Here is a 26,002-nt window from a genome sequence, read left to right as displayed (position 1 = left end):
CAGCTAGCAACGACAACAAGCATCGATCTTCAGGCGAATCGACGATAAGGAAATCGCCGACTTGGAAACAAGATAAAACCCTAGATTTTAGGGGCCGAATTTTTTGCATTTATGTCCTTTTACTTTCCTTTTCTGTATTTACTTGTTGAACCTCTATTGGATTTTCTAATTAAATAAGAAATTAATCACTAGGGACCCACCTAGTGACCTTGTTTTAAAAAAAAATAATGATTGACACATAAATTACATCATGGTTAAGACCAAAAGGAGGGAGAGGCACAACTAATCGTTCATGTTCATCAAATCGAAGGACATATGTCATGCAGAAATAAAAATTGATAAGCAACATTTGTCAACAACAACACCACAACACAAGTATTTGTTCAAAGAATAGGATGCATGAAGATTTACCATAAAAATCAGTAGAAATGAGTATCACCATCAGGTTCCGATCAGCGGTGGTGGTGGAATCACCACAACACATGTACCAGCAGAAGTTAGCAACAAAGCACCGATCTTCAACAGGAGCAGCTAGCAACGAAAACAAGCATCGATCTTTAGGAGAATCGGCGATTTCCTTATCGCCGACTTGGAAACAAGATAAAACCCCAGAATTTAGGGGCTGAATTTTTTGCATTTATGTCCTTTTACTTTCCTTTTCTGTATTTACTTGTTGAACCTCTTTTGAATTTTTTAATTAAATAAAAAATTAGTCACTAGGGACCTACCTAGTGACCTTGTTTTAAAAAAAAAAATGATTGACACATAAATTGCATCCTGGTTAAGACCAAAAGGAGGGAGAGGCACAACTAATCGTTCATGTTCATCAAATCGAAGGACATATGTGATGCAGAAATGAAAATTGCTAAGCAACATTTGTCAACAACACCACAACACAAGTATTTGTTCAAAGAAGAGGATGCATGAAGATTTACCAGAAAAATCAGCAGAAACGAGCATCACCATCAGGTTCGATCAACGGTGGTGGTGGAATCACTACAACACATGTACCAGCAGGAGTTAGCAACAAAGCACCGATCTTCAACAGGAGCAGCTAGCAACGACAACAAGCATCGATCTTCAGGCGAATCGACAATAAGGAAATCGCCGACTTGGAAACAAGATAAAACCCTAGATTTTAGGGGCCGAAGTTTTTGCATTTATGTCCCTTTACTTTCCTTTTATGTATTTACTTGTTGAACCTCTTTTGATTTTTTTAATTAAATAAAAAATTAGTCACTAGGGACCCACCTAGTGACCTTGTTTAAAAAAAAAAATGATTGACACATAAATTGCACGTAAATTTTATCAAAATTAATGCTAATAAAAGAAAACAAAGACCAAATGAAGAAAAAATAAATAGAGTGTGACTCTCAAGAGAGTAGCACATATATTCATCATCGGACACGTGAATTTCACGTATAATACAAGACAATTATTGTGATTTTGTCAAAATTAATTATAATAAATGAAAACAAAGAGCTTGTGAAGAAAAATTAGTGTGCGACTCTGTAGAGAGTAAATTAACATTGAAAACTCTCTGTAATAGTCTCTGTAGACTATAATCGTGCTTATCAGACGGGTTTTGAGTAAGCGATAAACGAGACAATCTTATTTCATGAAAGAGCTACAGCGGATTCCTCCAACTTCCAGTATCTGTTAAGAAGCCATAACGAGTCTGCTTCAACAGAAAATCCATCATCATTACGATGCCAACCGAAATAGGCATGAGTTCTGTTTTTAATATCCAGTACCCCGTGCCCGAAGCTTGCTTCCCGATAGACGGAATATCTTGGCTGTGGCTGTGTCATTCTGCAGCAAATGAAGGCATTAATTAACCAAGAATTAGATCATGACTTATCTATAATTATCATTCTTAAATTTTTCGTATTTGACTAACTAAACAATGATCTTTTAATTGGAACATACTCTGTAGCTAATCCCTCTTGATTTCCTCCATCTCCAATAGTAATATATACAGGGGCAGACTCATCCCTAACTGGACTGCACTTCCCATTTATGATGTTGTAGGCCACGTTTGATACGCGGTCCTGAGATGCATATATACCAATGACGTCAATAAATCAGCTCAATTTCTCAAGTTATCTAAGAGTTGCTACATAGTCAAACCTCTCTATAACAGCCATCCTCTATAACAACATTTTACTATAACGCCCATGTTTTCTATGGAACCGATCTTTCATGTTATGTTATATAATATGTTCTCTCTATAAAGCATTTCGTTATAGCAGCCCAAAAATATCAGGACAAACGATGCTGTTATAGAGAGGTTTGATTGTACTAGGTACTGAGATTCTTAATTTCTGGCACAGACTCTTAAGCCATGGCATGCGGAGACTTACTGATCGTTCGTAGGCATGAACATGACCAGCGAAGACAACGTCCACCTTGTACTTCACAAACCATGGTTCATATATAACTCGCATTGTTTCCCCTTCCATATAGTGATGTACATAACTACTGTACATTGGACAATGCATGAGGACAAGGAGCCATGGTGTCTCACTCCTGTTAACTTTAGGCAACTCATTTTTCAACCATTTCCATTGAGGAGTGTATGTACCTATGACAAAGACATCAAAATTCACCACTAATCATAATACTTCAGTTACTGAAGATTAAGCATTTACTTTGCCTGATCTTCTTTAGTTGAAAGTACTTTCTTTATGACTTCATGAATTATAAATTAATGCAGGGAAGTTCATTCAATGGATTTTATCATGTCAAAAACTTAAAACTTTTAAACAATGCTAACTTCTTACCAAAAGCTGAGTAAGAAGACATGACGATAATATAGGCCGAAGCTCTCTTTATAGAATACCAAAGCGGAGAAGTACTTTCTGATGCTCTGTAAGGTGTAGAAAATCGGTGCTTGTAAGGTACGAAAGGTTTAGATTCGCCCTGCAAGAAAATGACAATGCTGAATTGGAATAATTATAGCACCATCAATCTTAAACTAGGAGCAACAAATGTGGAGAAGATAGGCCAGTTATCATTGTTGCTATGAAATAATATTTTACAAACTGCATAAGCAACTTACTGATTACTGGCAACTAGCACAAGATAAATTCATTAGATATTTCTTTAAACACCTGTCTGGTTTGAAATATTAGGTAAGTTCTCTTCTAACAGATTTTTAAGTCCTTTAAACTAACCCAATTGGCAAAATATTTAGAAACCATCATTTAAAAGAATAGTTACGAATATGATGCTTACGATTTCAGGAACAAAATCGAGTTCATGATTTCCAGCAGTCCAAATCCAAGGTTGATATGCTGCGCTTCTCTCGATAAATCTCCCCCAAGTGTCCCATCGTATGTTGTTATGAAATGGATAATTATCAGCATAAGAGAGGTCTCCAACAAAGAGTAATGTCTGGCCCTTTAGAGGGCTTAACTCATAATGAGTCAGTGTGCTATTGGAGTCATAGGTCTGACCAAGATCCCCTGCTCAATAAACAGAATGGGCATATTAAATGAAAGATATATGACATTATCGTCTCGAGAAGAATCCCTAAAAATTGAAGCGACTTGCTAGAACATGTAACAATCTACCCGCCAGAATTAAAAGAAAAAGTGTGTAGTACTTGGGACATTACCAATGAGACCAAATGTATAAGAAACATCAGGTCCTGGTTTTGGAGGAGTTACAAACCAAAACTGTCTGGTTGTATTTCCTAACCCCACTTCATAGTAGTATTTTGTATCAAACTGCAACAAATGCAAAATTTTGTTTTCTTAAGCATTTATGATTATTATTTGAGGTCATCGTGCCATATAGAATTACATTGTACCTCAAGATCCTTGATAGTGCAGTGATGTATATATCCAGACGTGTAATTATAGTACTTGTAGCTAACCACAAAGCCCTCCGCGGAGCTCTTAACATTACTATTTTCGGCCCAATAGAGGACTGCATTTGAGCCGGGTTCATCAGGTGTGGTCCACGATACAATCACACTCTTTCCTTCATGATCACCTTGTGTTATGTAAACCTTCAAGATCCACATTCATTTACAGGATGAACTAAACCGAAATACACAAAGGCGCACCATAGTAAAGCAACATCAACAATATCAACGCTAAATGACGATCGATAAGTACTAGTTAATACAGTTTCATCTCATTGCAATGACATTCAAGAAACAATGGGATTCATAAAAGATGTGTGGATGCTAAACACAGCAAAGCTGTGCAGACACTAAAGGAAACATAATTAAAATCAACCAATATAGACATCGATATGAAATTCTGCTTCACTGCTTGCAGTGTTTGTTTTAGAAAAGAGGCCTTTAAAACTAGTCTTTTTTAAGATGCTCAATCCATGACTTCAATGAACTCCAGCACCATATTATAGCATCTTGAAGATTAAATAGCTCTGTTACTTGAACTCTTCAAAAATGGTGACGGAGTGCATTTTTGGAGAGTCCGAATAACATAGTAGTTAATTAGAATTATTTCACTATTACGATATAATAAAATAAAAAATTAAGAGGCTGGGAAGATTCCTCCACAAAGCTGATTGTTTGACAAAAGAACAGTTAACCAAATAAAAGAACCTTTTTTTTTTTTTTTTTAAATAAGGAACTAAAAACACAGGAATATAGAAATGAGAATCAATTAATTACACCTCTATCCCAGATTAATCAGAAATATTTTAACACTAAAGATCAACTGATACCCCGGATTATATTTTGCTAACCTCATATAGATGGAATTAAACTTGGAAAATATGAAGAGAAAGCAGAAGAACCTGCTGGGGAGCATTGTAACCAGGTGGCACTTGAAATACATCACTGTTCAATGGCATATCCACATTAGAATTAGAATTTCTCACATAATAACTTGTTATTCCACCATCACATAACTGAATTTTTGTACTTACAAATAATCCTGTAAGTAAACAGAGAAATCCAGAATAAACCTGCTGCAACCCCATTTTTTTTTAATTTGAATTGAAGCTCAAAGAGTTTCTTGCTTTGTGTTTTTTTATTTATGTTTATAAATTTGTTTGGTTTGATTGGTTATGTTTATTGTTTTAATTGGAATGGAGCTCCACGTATAGGCAAAAGTAGTCACAATTTTATTTTACGTAGTGATAGAAATCTGTATGATGTAAGGAGGTTGAAGGAATATTCATTATTCGTGAGGAATATCTGGTGAATTGCCGCCATTGAACCGAAAATCTCATACAGCATCGATATGACACATGAGTACCAAAGATAGTTATTTGGGTGAATTAAACAAATTCTATTATTTGATTTATGTTTTTAAATTTCTGAATTTTACTCCCTCCGTTTTAAAATGTTCCTCTGATTTTGACTTGGCACGGAATTTAAGAAAGTGAAGAGGACTTTTGAATGTTGTGATCTTAAACTAAAGATATCTAAAATTTACTAAAATACCCTTTAATCTTGTGATCTTAAACGTGCCATGTGAAAAATTCGAATAGAAAAGTTGCCAAAAAGGAAAAGAGACATTTTTTTTTTATATAAATATGTAGACTTTATTTTATTAAATAGTAAAAAAGAACAATTCATATTCGAGCTCGAGCTGAAAATTACATGCATTGGTCAGTATACTCTTCTACTAGTGCGTTTCAAATACCAAAATGAATTTAGCCCAATTTCGTTTTACCGCTCTAAGCATGGCAATGGCCGTGGCTTTATTCACTTTTTGGACCAATTATACTCCAAACTATGGATCATTGGATCTAGACCAAGTTTGTTTCCTTAAACTTTTGGGCTCCACAATCTACGGAGAAAATGGACCTTTTGCAGGTCCCTGGTCCATATAATTGACTTGCAAGATCATACCCTTTCGATGCTTTGGATGTAACATGACATTAACTTTTGAATCACTTTGCAGAGACTCATTGATTCATCGGAAAGCAAATTTGATTCTGTTTGATTCACTCGTGGGAGCTTTTTCTAAATTCAATCAATTAGTATTCCAATAGTACCTTCAAATTATCACCCAAATTCTCAATTCAAAAATAAATTTCTTGCATTTCCAGCTACATCGTATTTGAATCACTAACATAATTCAAGGTCAATGCGAAATTGATCTAGGAATATTTGGTCGAGCTTTACACAGACGTATATTGTTCGTTCTGAATAGAGATGACAATATAACGAATAAAATGATGACCCAAAAATATGGAGAACTAATGGGGTACAAAGCGACCGACATACATATAAGGAATTTTGTACTATCAAGTTATATAAAAAGATATTTACAGATCCTTAAAATGTGGAACTTGTAATCTTGAAAATAAAAATACATGCTATAACATATAAAAGTGACCTGTAAAAATTCCTTACACTATATAATTCAAACTTTTTTGCAAAAGCTTAATAAAGGCATATGTTCAATGTATGTGGACTACTTTGTTGAATACAAGAAGAGAATTATGCATATTGAGGCACAATGTTTGTCGTCCACACCAATCCATAGTCATAGAAAAAGATGTTACAAGCAAGAAAAAAATCATTTGAATCAATAAAGAATCCCTTTTCTTTTTAATAGTTCAAACTTCAAAGTGTTTCAATTTAAGTAGTACGCAAATTTTCCATCAAGTTGGATTATATATAGGTCAAAGACACATCTTACTTGATTAGACATGTTTTATATTGGCTCCTTTAATTTGTTCTCACTTTTGACACAAAACTCTACAAAGAGAGAGGGGAATGGTATTTGTAAGAACAAGCTCCTGCAGTTGATTTGCCTAGCAAGCCAGTTGGTCAGCTTTAACTCGAAAGGGTGAATAATTTTGTGGTCCGAGTAAAAAAATAGGAATTATATACCATATATGTTTTTTCCATCTCTTTTGCTTGTGGCACTTACGTGGCGCGATATTGATTCCACTTTTTTTGTTGCCGTGAGAAAAAAATTTTACGCTTCTTTTAAATAAAATTTAATAGATAATAATAAAAAAAAACTGATCGATATAGATTTTTTTTTCTCTTCTTTATCGTGTGATTATAACACTTCATTTCTTTTAATTATTTATATAAAATTAATTTTTGAATTGTTATTTTTTACCATCATTTTTTGTCAAGGGCGGATTTATGTTCAGACTCGTTCACGAAAAATGGGTATTACTGGCAACTCTTTTTACACCTTTCATTAAGGTTGGTGGGTCTTGCATATATATATATATATATGTGTGTGGTTGGGGGCGCCGGTGGTGGGGGCGGCGGCCGGTGGGGGGGGGGGGGGGGGCGAGAAGGAGATGGGGGGGGGGGGTGTATAATTTATTTTTTTAATTATTATGTTTGGATAAGCCACCTCTTAATTTTATTGATTATTGTGAAAAAGATACTTGATAGGATCCATTTAGGTGTAATTACTTGTTTAGTAATTACACAACATAGTAAGTAACTAAGAGGATCTCTTTCTTTCTTTTGCCTTTCATAACATAATTACAGATGTATAGACGCAAGGGCAGTTACCATTGAGGGTACTACTGGCACGGCATAAAGCTTCTTGCATTGTATGTTTAGGTAATAATTTCGAATATATATATATATATGTTTGGAAAGCCACCTGGTAATTGAAATTGATGTAATTATTAGAGTTTAAAAAATAAAAATTAATTTGTCATATAACGTAATTCGATAAATATGTTTGCCTTTATAAATGATATATTAAAAATTAGATATGTTTATAGATACATATTAAATGTTTAAGATACATATTGTTTCTTGAAAATATATTAATGAATCATCACATATTTGTAAATAATATTGTAAAAGTAATTGTATATTTTCAAAGTAATAATGTTGTAAAAATTAAAAGCACAGGTTTTGCAAGAACATCATGGGCTGGATATATGTTTGACAAAAAGATTAATATTTATACATATAATGTCATCATAATGTTATTCAAATGTTTGACAAAAAGTAATTTATTAATTATAAGTGGAAAATGAGCAACATGCAATGTAAAACAACAAGTGAATAGTACTAAAGCAAATAAATTGAAATCAAAATTAAACCTAAATTCAAAATCCAAAAAAAAGTTTAACATGATATTTTTATGTCAAATTCCAACATAACTTAGGTAAATATAATTCAAAAGAAAGTGAAAATATTTATAAGTCTATAACCTCATTCAACAATGAAATTCTACTTTAATAACATCATTCATTATATGTCAAGTTTGTAAATGACTCATTCTTTCTAATATTAGTAAGTGTAATTTCAAAAACTATAATAATAACGTGGTTACGCTAAATGGAGAAAATAAGAAAAAAAATTATAAAAAAATACTAGAAATTACATGGAATCGCAAGAATTAAAGGTTAGGAAATAAGAAGAAAGAAAACGAAAGTTAAATTATATAAAAATATTTTAAAATAAAAATAAAAAGAAAAGAAATTAAAATAAAAAGAAAAAGAAAAGAAATTATAAAGTAACCCTGTAATTATAGGGTGTAATTACACCCAATTCTCAACCCTCGAGAATTGGAGAGTGTAATTACACCCTCCCAATTACATCCAATTACATACTGATCATGTAATTACTTGATCTGACAAATATGTCAAACTGTGCAATTACATCCAATTATACTCAATTCTAATTACATGGATGGCTTTTCAAACAGGCCCTAAAGGGTGGCATCCGAAGTCACCAAAAGATTATAGGTGCATTGGTAAAATGCATGGATTGTAGTCTGAATCAAACTCGAGCAAATCACCTATAATTAACCATGCATTTTACCATTGCTAGGTGTTATTAATTTTGCATTAAAATTAGTGAAATTCGTGCTCTTCATATTTTGAATCCATCTTTGATCTAGAATATTATATTTAGTTATAGTGAACTCGCAATCGAGGCTTTTCTAGTGCCACTTTTGATCACTTCTTTTTTCCTTCCTTAATAGTGGTCACTACTTTATCTTTCACTCTCTTCTTACTTCATTATTAAAGTAAAATAAATCACCAAACGTGACATATTCACACATCAAGTTGCCAACCCTTTTCCGTAAAGGGTGTTGAGATCATGTTTATTGGGCAAGCCGCAAGACTACTATTTTTTTCAATACAGAAATCTTTTTCACTGGTTCTAGAGTATTTCCCGTAGTGGGAAAGTGCCTTTTATTTTTTAAAGAAATGAACTCGGCTAAAAATAAAAATAAAAAGAAATGAATTCAACTTTGGAGAATAAAAAGCACAACGTGATCATTTTCAGCTTAATTCTTTATCGTTAAGTAGGGTATCCAATTACTGAAATTAGGCCTATTACTAAAAATAAATCTGGCAAGTAAGCTTTTGCTTTACTAGTTAGTCGTTTTCATTTTGTTGGAATTTAGTGCTTTGTGATTTCTAAAGGTATTCCGTGAGGAAGACAAAAGTGTTTTCTGAGGCTTTAAGTGAATTAATACCACTGTAAATGGGAGACATAATAATGACATCAAAGAAATCGAAAAGAAATTAGATTAATGACAAGCGTACAGGGAAATGTCATTGGATGCCATTCAAATCATTAACAAAGTTGAAAGCATGCAATTTCATACTATAAACTTTTGAAAAATGCACTACTACTGCATCCTGTATGATTATATTTGACACTCTTTAATCATGCCAACATCTTGGGATCTGCTAATTAATTTTTCTTTTGCCCTAGCTTATTACTTTTGGTATTTGCACGTGTCTGCATTTTTGTTAACATAAAAGTTCAATTTATATTTTAGAAACACTGGTGGATTTGTAATAATGCAGTGTTTGTTAACGGTATTGAAAAATACTTCCTTGATATTATAATTAATCCACCAACATAAAAATCTGCATAAACTGATATAATATTTGGTTGGTTGCATAAGAAAGAAAAAAATTGCCACATAACTAATGGCAGTGTTTGTTAACGGCATTGAATACAACAACAAGCCCAGTATAATCCCACCATGCGGGGTCTGGGGAGGGTAGAGTGTACGCAGACCTAACCCCCACCTTGAAAGGTAGGCCGAGTGACTTTCGGAAGACCCTCGAGAGGAGAAGAGAGGAAGATAAGAGGAAAACAAGACAAAAGGTCGGATAGGCTAAGCATATCGAAAACAATATGATAACACGAATACCAAAAGAAAGTCATGGTAGAACGATCAAGGAATAAAGAAGCATTAACTACTATAGATAAATAAAATAATCAAAGTACCAACGACCAACAAATATAAGAAGAATCGATTTGCATAAACCAAAGGTAATAAACAAAATGAGCGAAACGCAACTACTATGGTGAAAGGTAAGCCACCTAAACTCTTCTATCCTAATAGAGTCCTCCACAACCTCCTATCTAAGGTCATGTCCCTCGTATTTGAGCTGAAATCGCGCCATATCCCGTCTAATCACCTCTCCCCAATACTTCTTGACCTCCCTTTACCTACTTTGGGAACCATCCATAGCCAACCTCTCACACCACCGCACCGCAGATCTCTGTCTCTCCTCTTCACGCCCAAACCATCTCGGCCTTGCTTCCCGTCTTGTCCTCCACCGATGCCACTCCCACCTTGTCTCGGATATCTCCATTCCTAATTTTATCTCTCCTATGTGTCTATCCACCGCAAGATTCGCATTTCGCGACTTTCATCTTCCGACGTGGCATTTCTTGGTAGCTTGACAACACTCCGCTCCGTACAATAAGTCGGTAACCACCACTTTGTAGAACTTGCCTTTAAGTTTTGGAGGCACTTTCTTATCTCGGACAAAAAAAAAAATTAAAAAATTTGGAAAACCAAAAAAAAAAAAGGAAAAAAAAGGGGTTTTAAAAAAAAAAAAACCCCCCCCAAAAAATTAAAAACCAAAAAAAAAGGGGGAAAAAAAAAAGGGAAAAAAAAAAAAGGGGGGGGGGGAAAAAAAAAAAAAAAAAATTAAAAAAAATTTTTTCCCCCCCCCAAAAAAACCCCCCAAAAAAGAAAAAAAATTCCCCCCTTTTTAAAGGGAAAAAATTAAAAACCCCTTAACCCCAACCCCCAAAAAAAACCCCCCAAAAACCCCCCCTTTTTTCCCCCCCCCCGGGTTTTTCTCCCCCCCCCCCCCCTTTTTTTTTTCCCCCCAAAGGAAACCCCCCCAAAAAAGGGCAGGGTTTTTCCCCTCCCCCCTTAAAACCCCCCCTTTTTCCCCCTTTTGGGCCCCCCCCTTTTTTCCCCCTTTTTTTCCTTTTTTAAAAAAAGGGGGGGGGTTTTTTTTTTTAAAAAATTTTTTTTTCCCCAACCCCCTTTTTTTTCCCCCCCCCCTTTTTTTTAATTTTTCCCCCCCCCCCAACCCCCCCCCCCCCCCCAAAAAACCCCCCCCCCAAAAAAAATTTTTTTTTTTTTTAAAAAAAGAACCTTCCCCCCCCTTTGGGGGGAAAACCCCCCCCAAAAACCCCCCCTTTCCCTTTTTTTTCCTTTTTTTTTCCCCCCCCAAAACCCCCCCGGGGGGCCCCCCAAAAAAAGGGGGCCCAAAAAAAACCCCCTTTTTTCCCCCCTTACCCCCCCCGGGGTTTTAAAAAAAAACCCCCCCCCCCCCTCCCCCCTTTTGGTTTCCTTTTTCCCCCCAAAAAAATTTTTTTTTTTAAAAAAAACCCCCCCCCCTTTTTTTTCCCCCCCCGGGGGGAACGGGGGGAAAAAAAAAAAACCCCCCCCCCAAACCCCCCCCAAAACCCTTTTTAAAACCCCCCCCTTTTTCCCCAAACCCAAACCTTTTTTCCCAAAAATTTTTTTCCCCCCTTTTTTTCCCCCCCTTCCCCAAAATTTTTTTTAAACCCCCCTTTAAAAAAAAAAAATTTTTTTTTCCCCCCCCCCTTTTTTTTAAAAACCCCCTTCCCGGGTTTAAAAACCCCCGGCCCCCAACCCCCCCTTCCAAAAAAATTTGGGAAAACCCAAAATTTTTTCCCCCCCAAAATTTCGCCCCCCCCCGGGTTTGGGGAAAAAATTTCGTTTTTTGGCCAATTTCCCGTTTTTTCCCCCTTTTTCAAAAAAGGGGCCCCCCCCCCCCCCCGGGGGCCCCCCAAGGGGGCCCCCCCCTTTCCCCCCCCGGGGGTTTTTTTTTCCCCCTTTTTTTAAAAAACTTTTTTTTTTTTCCCCCCCCCCTTTTTTTTTCCCCCCCCTTTTCCCCCTTTTTTTTCCCCCCTTCCCCCCCCCCTTTTTTTTGGGGCGCCCCCCCCGGGGGGGGCCCCCCCCCCCCGGGCCCCCCCCCCCCCCAAAATTTTTAAAATTTTCCCCTTCCCATAGCCATCAACTTCTCCCCCATCTCTAGCACTAGACGAGTCAAACTCCCCCACCTAACTCTCTGGCCTCTGGCCATCCAACCTTTTTCTGCCATCCACAACCTTTTTTCTTCTTCTTCCTTCTTACCTCTAAATCCATCACCAAAGAGTTTATGTCGGGCCAGAAGATTTTCACTTGGCATGACCTCGCAAATTCTTACAGAAAAGCTTTCCTACCATCTTTTCTACAGTTAGTCTATTTGGCTACGTAGGCCACCGAGCCTACTTTAAATGCTACTAAGCGCTCCTCCTTCTTCTGAAATTAGGTCAAGTTACCACCAATCCAAAAGCTACAAATCCGTGAGCCGAGACTCCCACCATTCCCGTCCTCGGCCAAATCCTCCAGCGCACTCGTCATAACCCCTCGAAACAGTAATCTAACGTGTGCCTATCAAATCTCCTCCTAGCGAATAACTTCCTCGCAGCTTTATACACACACCACTCGTCCAAGTCCTCGGCCCAACCCACTCGCGCGCGTAGGCACTAACAATGTTCAAGGTGAACCCTCCAACGACTAACTTAATCGCCATTATCCTGTCGTTGATCCTCCTAACCTCTACCACCTGATCTCTAAGCTCACTATCTACTAAGATCCCTACCCCATTCCCTACCCCATTCCTATGTTCTTATTTCACATAAAATAATAATTAGATTCCCCAATAACTTTATACATATATAACGGCATTGAATAATATATGTATAAAGTTATTGGGGAATCTAATTATTATTTTATGTGAAATAAGAACATATGTATTAATAATGAAGGGATTTAATTATTTAATGACAAATTACCTTTTAAAATAAGTAATTAATGTATAACAATTCATTACTTATTAATCACTAAAAAATATTTACATAATATTTCTTATAATGAATCTTCATATACGCCATTCCTATATTATAATCCCACCAAACTAATATGTAAACCAGACGACTCTAATTGATTTGGATCAGATTGCAACTGTTAAAGCAACTCTGATTTCGAACTATATATTCTGTAGATTAATTAGTTTTTAACTTTCACTTCTCTTTCTATCTTTCGAAATTCCGGCAATATAATCTTACATACTTAAATTGTCACTATCCTTCGTTTCCAAGAAGATAGTTTCCAAAGAAAGAAGAAAGAACAGAGAACATTCTACATTTACAAGGTCTTTTTTTGTCACCTAGTCTATGGACTTTACATAATTAATTCCAATTGATCATGGTGCCACTAATTGATGTAACAGAATATCTGATGCAGTGATCATTTCGTTACAAAATATTCTATGCCAATCACATTATAACAAAAGTGTTTGCTGGTGATGTAATGTAAAAAATCGACTTGTTTGCTGCCACCTTCTACCTCTTTAGACATATGTAATTATCATTTTGCAAAATAAAGGGGTCCACTAATTGCAATGATAAAAAGTAAAAGCATTACTCTTTTCGTCATAATTTTTTTCCCATTCATAGATTGGAGAACATAAAATTAATTAAAAATATAAAAACCAACTTGGGATTTGCATGCTTAGATCCAACTCCAAAAATAGTAATCATCACATCCCTTTAGGTGCTACTAAAAAACGAAAAGGGGAACAAAACCTAAACTAGACCACAAAAAAAAAATTGCATACACACCAAAGCTTTTTTTTTTCTTTTCTTAATATGAAGGATAGCAGATTTTTTTTTTTTTTCTGATTTCCAGCAAACATTTTTTGTTAAGCATTTTGATCAGTTGAAGAACCAAGAAGTGGTTGGGCCAAAGAGGACTTGATGTGACTTGTTGGCCTGTTGTTAGAAATATCCACTGGGGATTGAATTGCTGCAGCTGCTGCCTTTGCAAATTTCTGTTCTTCGTTTTTGCCCCATAGCACGAAATACAATCCTGTTATGATCAATACCGCTCCAATAATCCTGCAAAATCAATTTAATTTATATACGCTGACAATATAAGATATTTTAACATATTACAATAAGTCGTATTGATTAACATGAGTTTGTATATATATATATGCAATTATTCGATAGCAGTGTGGATGGCGATATTAGCTAGTGTAGAGAATATGATGGACCTACAAAGATTTGTTTGGAAGTTCTTGGTGATTATTGAGAACAAAAGAAAGGTCAAAACATATATATCCACGATCAATGTACCTAACTACATGCAATGGCATGGGGTGAAGGAATGCGCATTGTGGGGTCTTTTCACAAATGCATAATCGAGGAAATATAGCTTTAGTCCAACCAAGAAAATTCAAAAACTAACTAAACTCTTCTTCTCTTTATTTTATAGTATTCCCATTGGAGTTGGCGACAGTGACAGAGTTAGAAATTTTTAAAATCATTTAAAAGGTTTTAGCAATTTTTAAATTACCATTATCTCTATATTAGAATTCAATAGCTTATTTTTAATCAAAATAATTTGCTTTTGCCTCATTTTGCATAGTATAATATTTCAACCACTACTAGAAATTGGCCTATTTGAGACTGCCGAAACTGTTGGAAATTGACGATTCCCGACACCATTCAGACAGTTTTAGCTTTGGCGGGATCAAATCAATTGGTCAGAAAAGACGTAAGATAGTAAAAAAAAAAAAAAAATGAAAAATATTAATTTATATATACTGATAGTATAACAAAAAATGAGATGAGTAATATACCCTCCCAAATAGAATTCTTCGCCCAAAGCGAGGGAAGCCATAAGAGCAACTACAAGAGTCTGAACAGGTTGATAAACGGCAACAAAAACTGGACCCCCTCTATCAATGCACCATATCTGTACAGCGAATGCTATCCCTGATGCTACAATTCCCTGCATAATTAATAATATATAATCAATTAATTCGACCCTTCAATTTCTTAGTATATAAATAAATTAAAGGGAAAAAGAAACGAGTACACAAATTTTGCTGTCATTTCCCTATCTATAACTAACCACGTGTCCATCTGCTTATTTTGCTGTCATATAGCATAACTACAAGAGAATAAGTGTAGGGAACAATATTGTAAAGATCCAATTGTTTACGTTGACAAATCAGCTAGTCATGTCACATGAATTTTTCAATTGGAATTTAAGTCTGGTACTCTGGTCTGCTGTTGCTTTACACACATTAGTTCGCAACGTAGCCTTCAATTAAATATACAAGTTTTTTCCACCCACAAAAAAAAAAAAAGGAAGAAAATTAAGTAATTAAACCTCTCCATCACCACTCATAATTAAAGTTATCTTTTCAATTTTAATTTTACTTGGCTTTGCTAATTTTAGTAATTTCATAAGTACTCCTAAGTGCTATGCTTATTTCTGCAGTCTCAATTTATATAATTCACTTTCCATTTTAGCTGTTTCAAATATCTTTCTACATTTAAAAATAATTTAGCTTAGTTTTTTCTTATATATATTTAATGAGATGATTATAGCTATATAAATAAATATGCATTATTTTCGATCACAAGTTTCAAAAATATTTTTTTCTTTTATTAAACTTCGTGTCTAGTCAAAGTTCATCGCATAAAATGGGACAGAAGTAATACATTTTATATGCTTCATAAAAGATCAACACTTTTAGATATTTAAAAGTAGTTTAAATCGCCATAACCTGTTATCAAATTTTCTAAAGGTATTTTTTGAATCTCATGCCTAGTGAAACACTGTATTTATGACGAAAGGGACAGAGCACTAGTCGTAATTTATTTATTTTTTTCACATTAAGGTTACGAATATATTTTTTTAAAAAAGAGACAATATTCTGACACAAAGTGACTGAAAAATACTTACAGCATAGAAGACACTGAATAGTTCACCACCAGAGTGAACAAGCCAAGCCTGAGGGTCTCTTTCACAAAAAGCTGCAATTATAAGGAATTGTATGACTCCAAAGAAACACTGATACGATGTAACCGAAAGCCTAGCCGGGTACTTCTTAAGAACCGGTGCTTGCAAAACGAGCCACCCGGCCCATGACAAACAATGTCCAATCAAGAAAATGCAGCCCAAGGTCCAGTTTTTCCCCTTAGCATCTCCTAAAGCCAGTAACACTGGGGAGGTCCTTTGTAGTGGTGGATTTGGGCTGTAAATTGTTGGCCCTTTGTATAGTGTAATTACTGATGCTCCAGCCACGCACAATAATGTTCCACACACTTTTGATATTCCATCTTTTCTGTTCAGTCTCACTGTTTCTATCCTGAAATTTCATCATAAAAGTCAAAGAATTTAGATTAAAAAAATAAACAATCTGTAGTTATTGTAAGATATGAAAGTTTGGTAGTGGCTCCTCCACGTTTGATATATGTACTTAACTTAATATTCAATGAACATATAAAAAAATTATATTTTTATAATCTTAATATATAATTCAATTTATTATGGAAGGTTATTTGTATTTATTTTTTAGCTGACCTGGTAGTGAATTTTTATTTTACGCTGATAGTGTATAGATAGAGAACTTGCCTGAGTACTGCAGCCATGAGAAATGTAATGGCAGGGACAGAATTTTGTATGGCAGAAGCAAAAGTAGGGGAAGTGTTGTCCAACCCCAACAAGTAGAATCCTTGGTTTGCAGTAATTCTACAAAGAAGGAAAAATATTGAGATGTTAATTATCTTAGTTTTTCATATATAGTTGACGCTCAACGTGTATCATGATTAATTAATTATAGTACTATCTTTTTCTCCTACCCAACAACTGCTAGGAGGAAGAACTGAATAACAAAATTCCAAGTAAGTGGTGGCCTGTCTTTCCTGATAAAACCAAAAAAAAAAAAAAATCATTAGTTTTTACTTTCAAGCCGTGAACTTAATTAGCGGCGGAGTCATAAATTTTAACAGAAAACGTGGCTGGAGTGACATACTTTTCAAGAAAATAGGCAAAGGGAAGAAGTAGAAGGAAAGCAAGAATGTTCCTATAAACTGGGAAGACAATCTTGCTAATGCCCATATTAAGGGCAGCTCTAGAGACAACATGGAAACCAGCATAACCAAACTGCAAGGTCAACATGGCCAAGTGCAGTTGCATTTTTTCAGGCACGGCAAACCCCATTCTCTTAGTAGTGGCTGAACCACTAGTATCTGCCATTAGAGAAAATCAGAGGCAAAAAGAAGGGAAAAAAAGGAATGAAGTAATAGGGCTAATTAGTGAAGAGAAGTAAAGAGAAATGGGATGGAATTGAGTTGTGATCGATGCTTAGGTGCTTAGAGTTAGGGAGGTATAAATATAGCTAAAAAGAAGAGTGACCCCACCAATGGGGTCCTTAAAATATGTTATGTCAACTGTTTTTAACCTTCTTATGTTTTTGGTTGTCTCCCACATTCCCCTTTCTCCCTCTCTCACAAAATCGGAAAAAAAAAAAAGGAAATAAAGGAAAAAAAAAAATCACCTCCTCTTTATAACGATGATACTTGAGTCCATTTGCAGTTATTTTATAGGATACCTACCATTTTTCTGTTGCACATATACTAGATACAGGCAATGATGGATTCAAACCTTCATTTTCTCACAACAATTATTAATTCAGAACTTAATATTTATTAAAATTTTAATAACTTTCACACACATATATATCGATCCATGCACTATTTAAATGATTTCAGTTGAACCTATTTAGCCCATGCTGCTTCCATCTTAGCTTCCTTTTTTCTTTTTTCTTTTTTTTTGGTTGGATCACTACTTAAAAATCTATCTAATGAAAAAAATCACTTACTTTTATTTATCTTTGTTGGAAACTTAAACGTAGTTTTCACCTATATTATTGATGCCGAAAGAAAAAAATAAATTTTTTCCAGCCAGAAAAGAAAAAGAATATGTTCTAACTTACATAAAAATTAAACCAAAAAAAAAAAGCCTTCATTGGGGATGACAAGACAACGCAATCCACGGACTCCCACTAGCTAAAGAAATGAAAAAAGGAGATCCCAAATAGTGTTGTGTCTAAGAGGTTCTGTTTTGGAAGCATGCTATTAATGATGATGATAATTGATGAGAGTAAATAGAGTTGTGAGGGGAAGGTGGTGAGCCGCCATCAATGGATAGAGCGCACGAGGGGTGGTGGCCGGGGTACCCCATCACCCATGCATGCTTTAGCTCATAAAACCCCACAATAAACCCCTCCACACAGCACATCCTGCTAAGCTCTACGTTGGGTTTCATTTGTTGCTTCTTGTTTGTCTGCCTGTGTGCTCTAACCTCAAGCCGTGTGATCAGAGGTGGTAAATGAATTGGTTGGGTTAAAAAAAAAAAGAATTAAAACGAATCAAATCAATAAATATATCAAGTTCTCTAACCTCACATCGTGTGATAAATGAATTAGTTACGTTGGATCAAATATGGACGAGTTAAAACGGGACAAATCAGTAAACAAATCATGTGCTCTAACCTCATGTAGCGTGACTAGAAGTGGTAAATGTTGTGGTTGGATCAAATATGGACAAGTCAAAATTATGAATCAAATCTATAAACTGATCATGATTTTACTATTCAGGGAGTATTTATTTCGATTAAATATGAGTTAAATGACAAGTCAAATTTTAACTCGCCTAAAATAACCCAATCTCTTCTCCCTCTCTTGTTTTACTTTTTTGAATAAAAGAAAGTAATGTATTTTTCTTAAATTATTAACTTCAGTTTTTTAAAATTTATATAATTCTCAGGGTCAAATTTGGGTTGCATTTTGATCCATCAGATTATATTATTTTGACCCAATAATTTGATGCATTATTTTGGGTTCATATCAAGTCAATAAATAAATCACAACGTAGCATATTTAAACTTGAATCACTAAAAAAGAACTAATTTTATCATCACTAAATTACAGGTTCAAACTGTAAAACTAATATATATTGTAATATAGTTCTAGCTTTTCACTGGACCTAAGTTTATCGAGAGGCTATCGCACCAAGCTACCCTTTATGCCCAATGATTCAACTTTTACGTTTTAAAATTTCCAGCCTAGTGTACCCTAAAGATTTTAATTGCATGTATAAAAACCAAAGACAGACACTAGTAATATTTTTCATTAGTTCAGGAATTTTATGAAATTCAAGTCACAAATAATTCTAACTTGATCCACCCAGTCCGTACAAGAACCACCACACGTTCTTAGAGGTATGGATCAATTTTATGACACAAACTTGCAGACCATAAATCATTCGGTATATCTTAATCAGTTCATATGACTGTGCTCGTGAGACCACTCGTGTGACCGAATATTTGACCAGGTCAATTCAAAAGATAACAAGGACTTGCATTGTTTTTTTTTTTTTTTTTTTCCATAGAAAATAAAAGAGCTTAACTAACCATACTCGTGAACCTTTAAAAATTATCGTCTGGTAAGCTCACGCCTACTAAATCTACAGAAAATATTATTCTTAGCTAGGAAGGATTAATTACTGGTAGTTTATGATTCAGTTAGTCGTAATGTGATATTTTTCACAAATCACAGGCTACTTTAAAACCTTTTAAGAATGCATCATTATATCTCCCATTCCTTCTTGTTGTGCAGTGATATATAGCACCAATATCCACTAATATCATTGGTTCCAAATACGAATAGGGCAGAGGTAGAAACTTACAGGCAGGTTTAACGGAACTCCGTAATATTCCATTCAAAGAGTGTCTTTGTGTTAAAACATTCATTAAATATATACACATATTAAATTTAAAACCCAATAAAATCGTCGTTCTAAAATCCAAAATCTGGGACCGCCTTTAAAGCGCATCCCTTTTAATTCGTCGACACAATCCATATAGAAGCCAAGTTCTGTAGTTTGATATTATATTCGCCACTCCGCTTTCCCGATAGCTAACAAAATTTTCTAAATACGATCTTTTTTCTTCCATTGAGGGGCACTCTTAAGGGTTTAATTTCCATAATCTCTCTTTTTAAAACTTTCCCATCCTTTAATAAAGAAATTAAGTGAACCATTTGGTCCACAATCTATCAAAAAGAAAACGGAAAGAAAAGAAAAGAATGTTCAGCACTTATATCTGTCGTCAAATGTAGTACAAATCTTTTTTTTTTCCCGTTCACCTTTTTTTCACGGAAAATTGACATAAAATTTCTTATGGAAGCTAATAGTACGATTGAGTTAATTATAATGTCTCTTAAGACAATTAATGTTTTAATTAAACCAGCTTCTTGATTAAATCAACTAATGAAGTGTTTCCAGTGAGGTTTCCACTCGCAAAGCAAGCTCAAGTGTGGCCTGGGCTTTGCTATCTTATTCTTTGCTTTATGAGACATTGTGTCCCCCCTCAATTGAGACCATCATCATTCTAAAAATTCTTGAAGTTCTTTTAAAGAGAAATGGAAAAAAAGATTGAGAATATTTTAAAACCTATTCTTAGCTCCCGTTTGGCCATAGATTTTGGGGGCATATTTTGAAGATTTGTTTTCAAATCTTTGTTTGGCTATAAAAATTTGACAGCTTTTGAAAACAAATTTTCAAATCCCAAATTCTAGCTCAAACCTGTTTTTGGGCCAAGATCTATAATTTGGCCTTTTCAAAACGTTTAAAAACTATCCCAAACTTTTGTGTTTTATGAAAAGGCCCATCTATTTATGACCCCAACTAATTCTATCTACAATGTTCCTCCATTAAAGCTGTATCTGCCATATTTTCACAATTAAAACAGTCTCTTCTATAAAGTGAACGAGCAAAGCTATGCCCAACCAGTAGAAGAAGAAACCCTGGGGAAAATTCTCTGCCAACTGTAAAAATCCGTTGCGAAGATAAAATAGATCTTTCTATTGTAATTTGAATTGTAGTACCTAATAGGTGTGTTATCAGCAGTTGTTATTAAAATACCATGATATGCATAATTTGGGATTAACAAGTATGTATGTTTTGTAAGGTTGATTATTCTTGATAGTTTTTAGAACTTATAGGTATAAGTAATGTCTCATGTTTTCCAAAACAAAAAGTGAAATATATTTTGTAAAACTATGGTCAAACACATTTTCAAAACTTAAAAAATTTCACCCAGATCAAGTTTTTCAATTTTTTTTTTTTTTTTTTGGAATCCATGGCCAAACTATAGCTTAGCCTTTTTAATCCTTAAAAGATGGCCCCTTTCTGACAGCCTTGCTATGTCATGTAAAAAGAGCTCTAGCCAGATTTTCTTTTGATCCATGGCCCATACAAATATTGTTATTAAAATATTTTCCCTTCAGTGACTAGCTCACACAGTAATAATTAGTTCTTACTTTAATTTGGCTTTAGTATAGTATAATTAGTCTAATAATTAAGGCGGGAATAAAATGGTATGTGTGATTTTAGAAGATGGGCACAACCTAGTCTCGTCCTATTAATAGCATGTTTGGTTTGACTTTTCAAAATTAATCCAACCACAAACTGTTACCAATTTATACTCCAATTCACGAAATAATTTGAGCAAGAATTTGATTAGCTTTTGGGTGCTGTACAATAAGAAATATTTCTTAGCAAATATCCAACTATTAACCCGAATCTCAAATTAACAGTCCTGATTGTTATTTAGGTTGTCCAAAAATCATAATCCGTATCCAGTTATCTAAAGTGAAACTTCCTCGATTCTTGGTGATACTTTCATTATTCTGTTATCAAAAGAGTACTTTGGATCCACCTCTTTCAAAAAATAATTTAATCTACCCATTTACATTTGGACAAATAAATTTCATCTTTTATTTAGTATTACGTACTCCACTAGTTATGTTCAAACTAGATGGGACACCTATAACTAAATTGCCACTTCCGACCCAAGAAGAAAAAGCACGATAATCCCAATATTTCGCGGATTCGTGCTAAACAAATCCCAAAATATGTAACTTGATAAAAACGATAACTAAGCTATTATCGCATATTAAGTTATACCAATAGTATAAATAAGTTAATTCCTTTTTATCATCCCAATTTACGGATAAAATTTGAATAGGAAGAAGTGGGAAAATACAAAGAAAAGTAAAAATGAGGGAACTGAGCCGGTCGGGCCGGCAGTAATAAACCGGTCGGACACCATCCAGACCAAAACCAGGTTGGTAACAATATGAATGGCTTTCATTATAACAACATGCATACTTTGATCCTCTTTTAGGGTTACAAAATTCTTACTATACAAATTGTACAATAGCTTACCTGACAGCTACCCTTAATTTTTTCAGATTTGTTCGCACGAGAGAATCTTCCTGCACAGTTTCGAGCTGCTTTCGCTGTGCCTTGCAAGTCTCCTCGTGTTGTTGGTAGTTGCATTAATTAGGATGGCTGTTTCATACTTCTATAGTTCGGGTAAAATATACATCGTATGCACTTAATGAATTTGATGTAGTGGCAAAATTATATCAAGCGCTTAATTACTACTAGGGGTGTACAAACCAAACCGCACCAAACCGAGAAAAAAATCCGACTCGTGGTTTGGTTTGACTTGGTTTGGTGTTGGCAAAAAAAACCCGACCATAATTGATTTGGTTTGGTTTTAGCTAAAAAAAGTTAAACCGAACCAAACCGACCCGACATTACGTGTATTCGGTTTTAAAAATATTTTATACATAAGAATATTTATTTGTAATGTAATTTGTAAATATTTCTTAAATTTTTTTTCATAGCTTTTTGTCTTTTATCATATTATTTTAAGCTTGAACTTAGAATTTGAATGCCAATAAGTTTTATATCCCATAGATGTTAATAACTCAAATAAAGTCCAAATCAAACCAGCTCAACACTAATGCTAACAAAAAAAATTCAATTCTAACACTAGGAATGAGAGTAATGTTGGATATCTATTCTTTATTTTTGCATAATTGGTTTACAGCGTAAAAATATATACATAGCTTAATTTTTTCTTTGTCATGTAATTAATACTTATTAGCCGTACTTATTTTATCATAACTTAGTATTTAGATTAAAATCATTTTCTTTATGGCTTATTAATTAGCAATACTTATTTTAACCTATTTTATTATTTTTTTTTGTTGAATATTTTAATACGATGTCATCACCCATCTCACATTTTGTGTTATTTTCTTAAGAAACACCTTAGTTATATAGTTGTATCTTATTAGGACAAAAGAAATATTTGACGTAAAAGTCATATGTTTTGTATGAAGACTTTTTCGGAGAAAAACCCGAAAAAACCAAATAACCCGAGAAAACCCGAAGTTGAAAAACCCGAATTTTATTGGTTTGGTTTGGTTTATAAATTTAAAAACCCGACGCAATTGGTTTGGTTTGGTATTTGAAAAATCCGAACCAACCCGGTCCATGTACACCCCTAATTACTACTATCAACAACAACAACATACCCAGTGTAATCCCACAAGTAGGATCTGGAAAGGATAAAGTGCACACAGATTTTACCCCTACTATGAAGGATAACAAGACTGTTTTTGATAGACCCTCGAAAAATTAATTATAGTTGATAGAAAAAACGCAACTTTATCTCTTAATTAAGTCCATCATGCAAGCGCTTAAGTTCAATTATGACTCTTATCGGGGTCATTTCCCACTCATCACTTGTGCTTAGGCAGGATGTTGACGTTACCAACAACATCTTCAATCAAAGAATCCTGAATGGAGAAAAAGGTTTAATGATTTTGTGTGCGTGCATAATAAACCAATATGGCAGCATTCTTGAAAAATAATGTAGAATTAAGTTAATTTGAGATAGAAGTAAAATCTTAAACTTCTCAAACCCGAACTTGTGTACAAAAAATCTTGACAATATATATGTTAACACCACTTGTGGGTCATCGATCCACACAATATTAACTCAATTTTTTCAAGGGGGAGAGTCCACCAAGGTAGCTTGCTACCTGGGCTCTCAAGCGTCGCCCATGCGTTGCACTACTACACGGACCTGACACACCCCACAAAAAAAAAAAAAAAAAACAACAACAACAACACCACTTGTGTAAAATCCTTTATGCGCTATTGTTTTTAGTGTAAGCATCAGGTGAGAGTAAGTCCTCCTCAAGTTTATTTGATGGCCTGTATTAATATGTACAGATTTCATTCTAAGAGCTAGCCCAAACTCGAGTCATCTTTTTGAGGTGAAGTATTGCCATTCATTTGATGACACTCTTGGGAGGTAAGAACTTCTCTTTTTCAACGTTTCTTAAAATGACTATAAAACCGGCTTCAATTCTCAAACTCGGAAATTTTCAATGAATATGACAACATGTTCACAGTCATATTACTTGAAAAACAAAAGTGTTAAATTGCTAATCATGCCCCAAAATTTATTAATGGCTACAACAAAAATTAAACTTTTGTATGTACAAAATTAGAGTCAAATTATGAATGATGATTTGACTCATTGGACTCTAAACCGAAAGATCAACATCATCATGGAATTCACAAGAGTAAAAAGTTGTTTGGTAAGTAGACAGCCATTTATTATAATAAAATCGAGTGATAGCTATCAAGATTAAGATTTAACGCATGCTTGTCTACTTATATATAATTAAATCCTCATTCGTGCAATTAAAGGGAATAAAGGGCACAAGGAAAAAGCATGCTGCAGTTTGTAGATTATGTAGCAATCTCAAATAAAAAGCTCTGCAGAAAATATTTAATTCAAAATCAAAAAAAAAAGGAGAAAGAATATCCCTTGTGAATGGATGAGAGATAAGAGAAATGGTCTTTTAATTTATTTTTTTTCCCATCTTTTTCTCTCTTTATGATTTTGAAAGGTTAAAAGGAAAGAATATTCCTAGCAGAGATGTTTAAAGCTGATCACTGATCGAAAGCATCTGTATGGAATATTTACTCATCATTCATCAGGGAAAAAGGATAATCAAATAACTTCGTCCAAAAAAGTTACAAATTTCTCTTGAAACTTAAGAAATAGCTGGACTATAACTATAACGGAATAAAATAAATAGATAGGGTTGTGACTTCACTTAGATTACAGGAAACGAAATTAACAAGCTTTTCTCAACATGGAATTAGCTAAGGAATTTGTCAGAAATCCCTAGCTAATCCGTCGCTAAATAGCTCCTCGCTAATTAGATTTTCTTATAATCCGTCGCTAATTCATAGCTAAATGAGATTAGCATGGGATTTTTGCATTTAGCTACGAAGTTTTGTCTGTCGCTAATCCCTTGTTTCTAGTAGTGCATCTATTATTGATTTGAATAATTCCCAATCTAATTAAATGTTAAAGATATCTTAGTGCTTGATGTAGGAAGAATTTCCTATTCCGCGAGTAGATTCTCACGCTACTAGAAATAGAGATTTTTCCCACCGACATTTAGTGGCAAAATTGAGTTATAAAACATAACTTTATCATCTCATTCCCATGTAAACTATCGAAAAAACGCGTAATTGGCAACCTATTCCTTATCAAATTTTGGAAGTTTCTAATTTTTCCATGTGAAAACACTACTGTTTAGGTTTTTCCAACCGACATTCAATAGGAATAGCCACTGACATTTTTCAGTAGGAAAGTCAGTGGGAATATGTGATTTTGAAATAGTGTCAATTTATTAAAGATAAATGTTTAAATATCCTTGAAAGAAGTAAATAAATTAGAAACATATAAAATACGGTTAATGACCCCTGTTTTACCAACATTTGCGAATTGCGATAGTAGAATTTATGAAATTCAGCTCCATATCTTCCCAGTTTCTCTCTCTCTGTTTTTTTTTTTTACACTCTAGTTGTCCTCAAGTAGTTTCATTGATGTCACAATTTAGACTTAATTTACATTAGCCTCTCTCTCTTTCCAGTTTCTCTCTCTCTCTCTCTCTCTTTCTTTTTTTTTTTTACACTCTAGTTGTCCTCAAGTAG

At 34.3% G+C, this 26,002-nt stretch overlaps 2 protein-coding genes and 1 pseudogene across 3 annotated transcripts; 1 reads left to right on the top strand and 2 right to left on the bottom strand.

Moving 5' to 3' along the window:
• Positions 1-1,366: 1,366 nt before the first annotated feature.
• On the bottom strand, positions 1,367-4,959 carry LOC132035282 (purple acid phosphatase 2-like). Of its 2 annotated transcripts, none has more exons than XM_059425554.1 (8): positions 4,774-4,959; positions 3,815-4,015; positions 3,620-3,731; positions 3,238-3,467; positions 2,784-2,922; positions 2,364-2,584; positions 1,930-2,051; positions 1,367-1,812 (listed from the first exon to the last, which is right to left on the bottom strand). In XM_059425554.1, the coding sequence occupies exons 1-8, from the start codon at positions 4,957-4,959 to the stop codon at positions 1,617-1,619; spliced, it is 1,407 nt and encodes a 468-aa protein (XP_059281537.1). In that variant the 3' UTR covers positions 1,367-1,616. The 2 variants fall into 2 exon arrangements, with proteins under 2 accessions (XP_059281537.1, XP_059281538.1); XM_059425555.1 differs by having other exon boundaries at positions 3,815-4,046; positions 4,774-4,912.
• Positions 4,960-13,749: 8,790 nt separating this feature from the next.
• On the bottom strand, positions 13,750-17,436 carry LOC132033170 (protein WALLS ARE THIN 1-like). Its single transcript, XM_059423058.1, has 6 exons — positions 17,095-17,436; positions 16,922-16,984; positions 16,695-16,811; positions 16,023-16,428; positions 14,908-15,059; positions 13,750-14,161 (listed from the first exon to the last, which is right to left on the bottom strand). The coding sequence occupies exons 1-6, from the start codon at positions 17,316-17,318 to the stop codon at positions 13,966-13,968; spliced, it is 1,158 nt and encodes a 385-aa protein (XP_059279041.1). The 5' UTR covers positions 17,319-17,436; the 3' UTR covers positions 13,750-13,965.
• A 6,485-nt stretch (positions 17,437-23,921) lies between these two features.
• LOC132035608 (U2 spliceosomal RNA) lies at positions 23,922-24,082 on the top strand (annotated as a pseudogene).
• The last annotated feature ends 1,920 nt before the right edge of the window (positions 24,083-26,002 follow it).

This window comes from Lycium ferocissimum, chromosome 10, assembly GCF_029784015.1.
Source record: "Lycium ferocissimum isolate CSIRO_LF1 chromosome 10, AGI_CSIRO_Lferr_CH_V1, whole genome shotgun sequence".
NCBI lineage: Eukaryota > Viridiplantae > Streptophyta > Magnoliopsida > Solanales > Solanaceae > Lycium > Lycium ferocissimum.
This window is presented reverse-complemented; position numbering and strand designations above follow the sequence as displayed.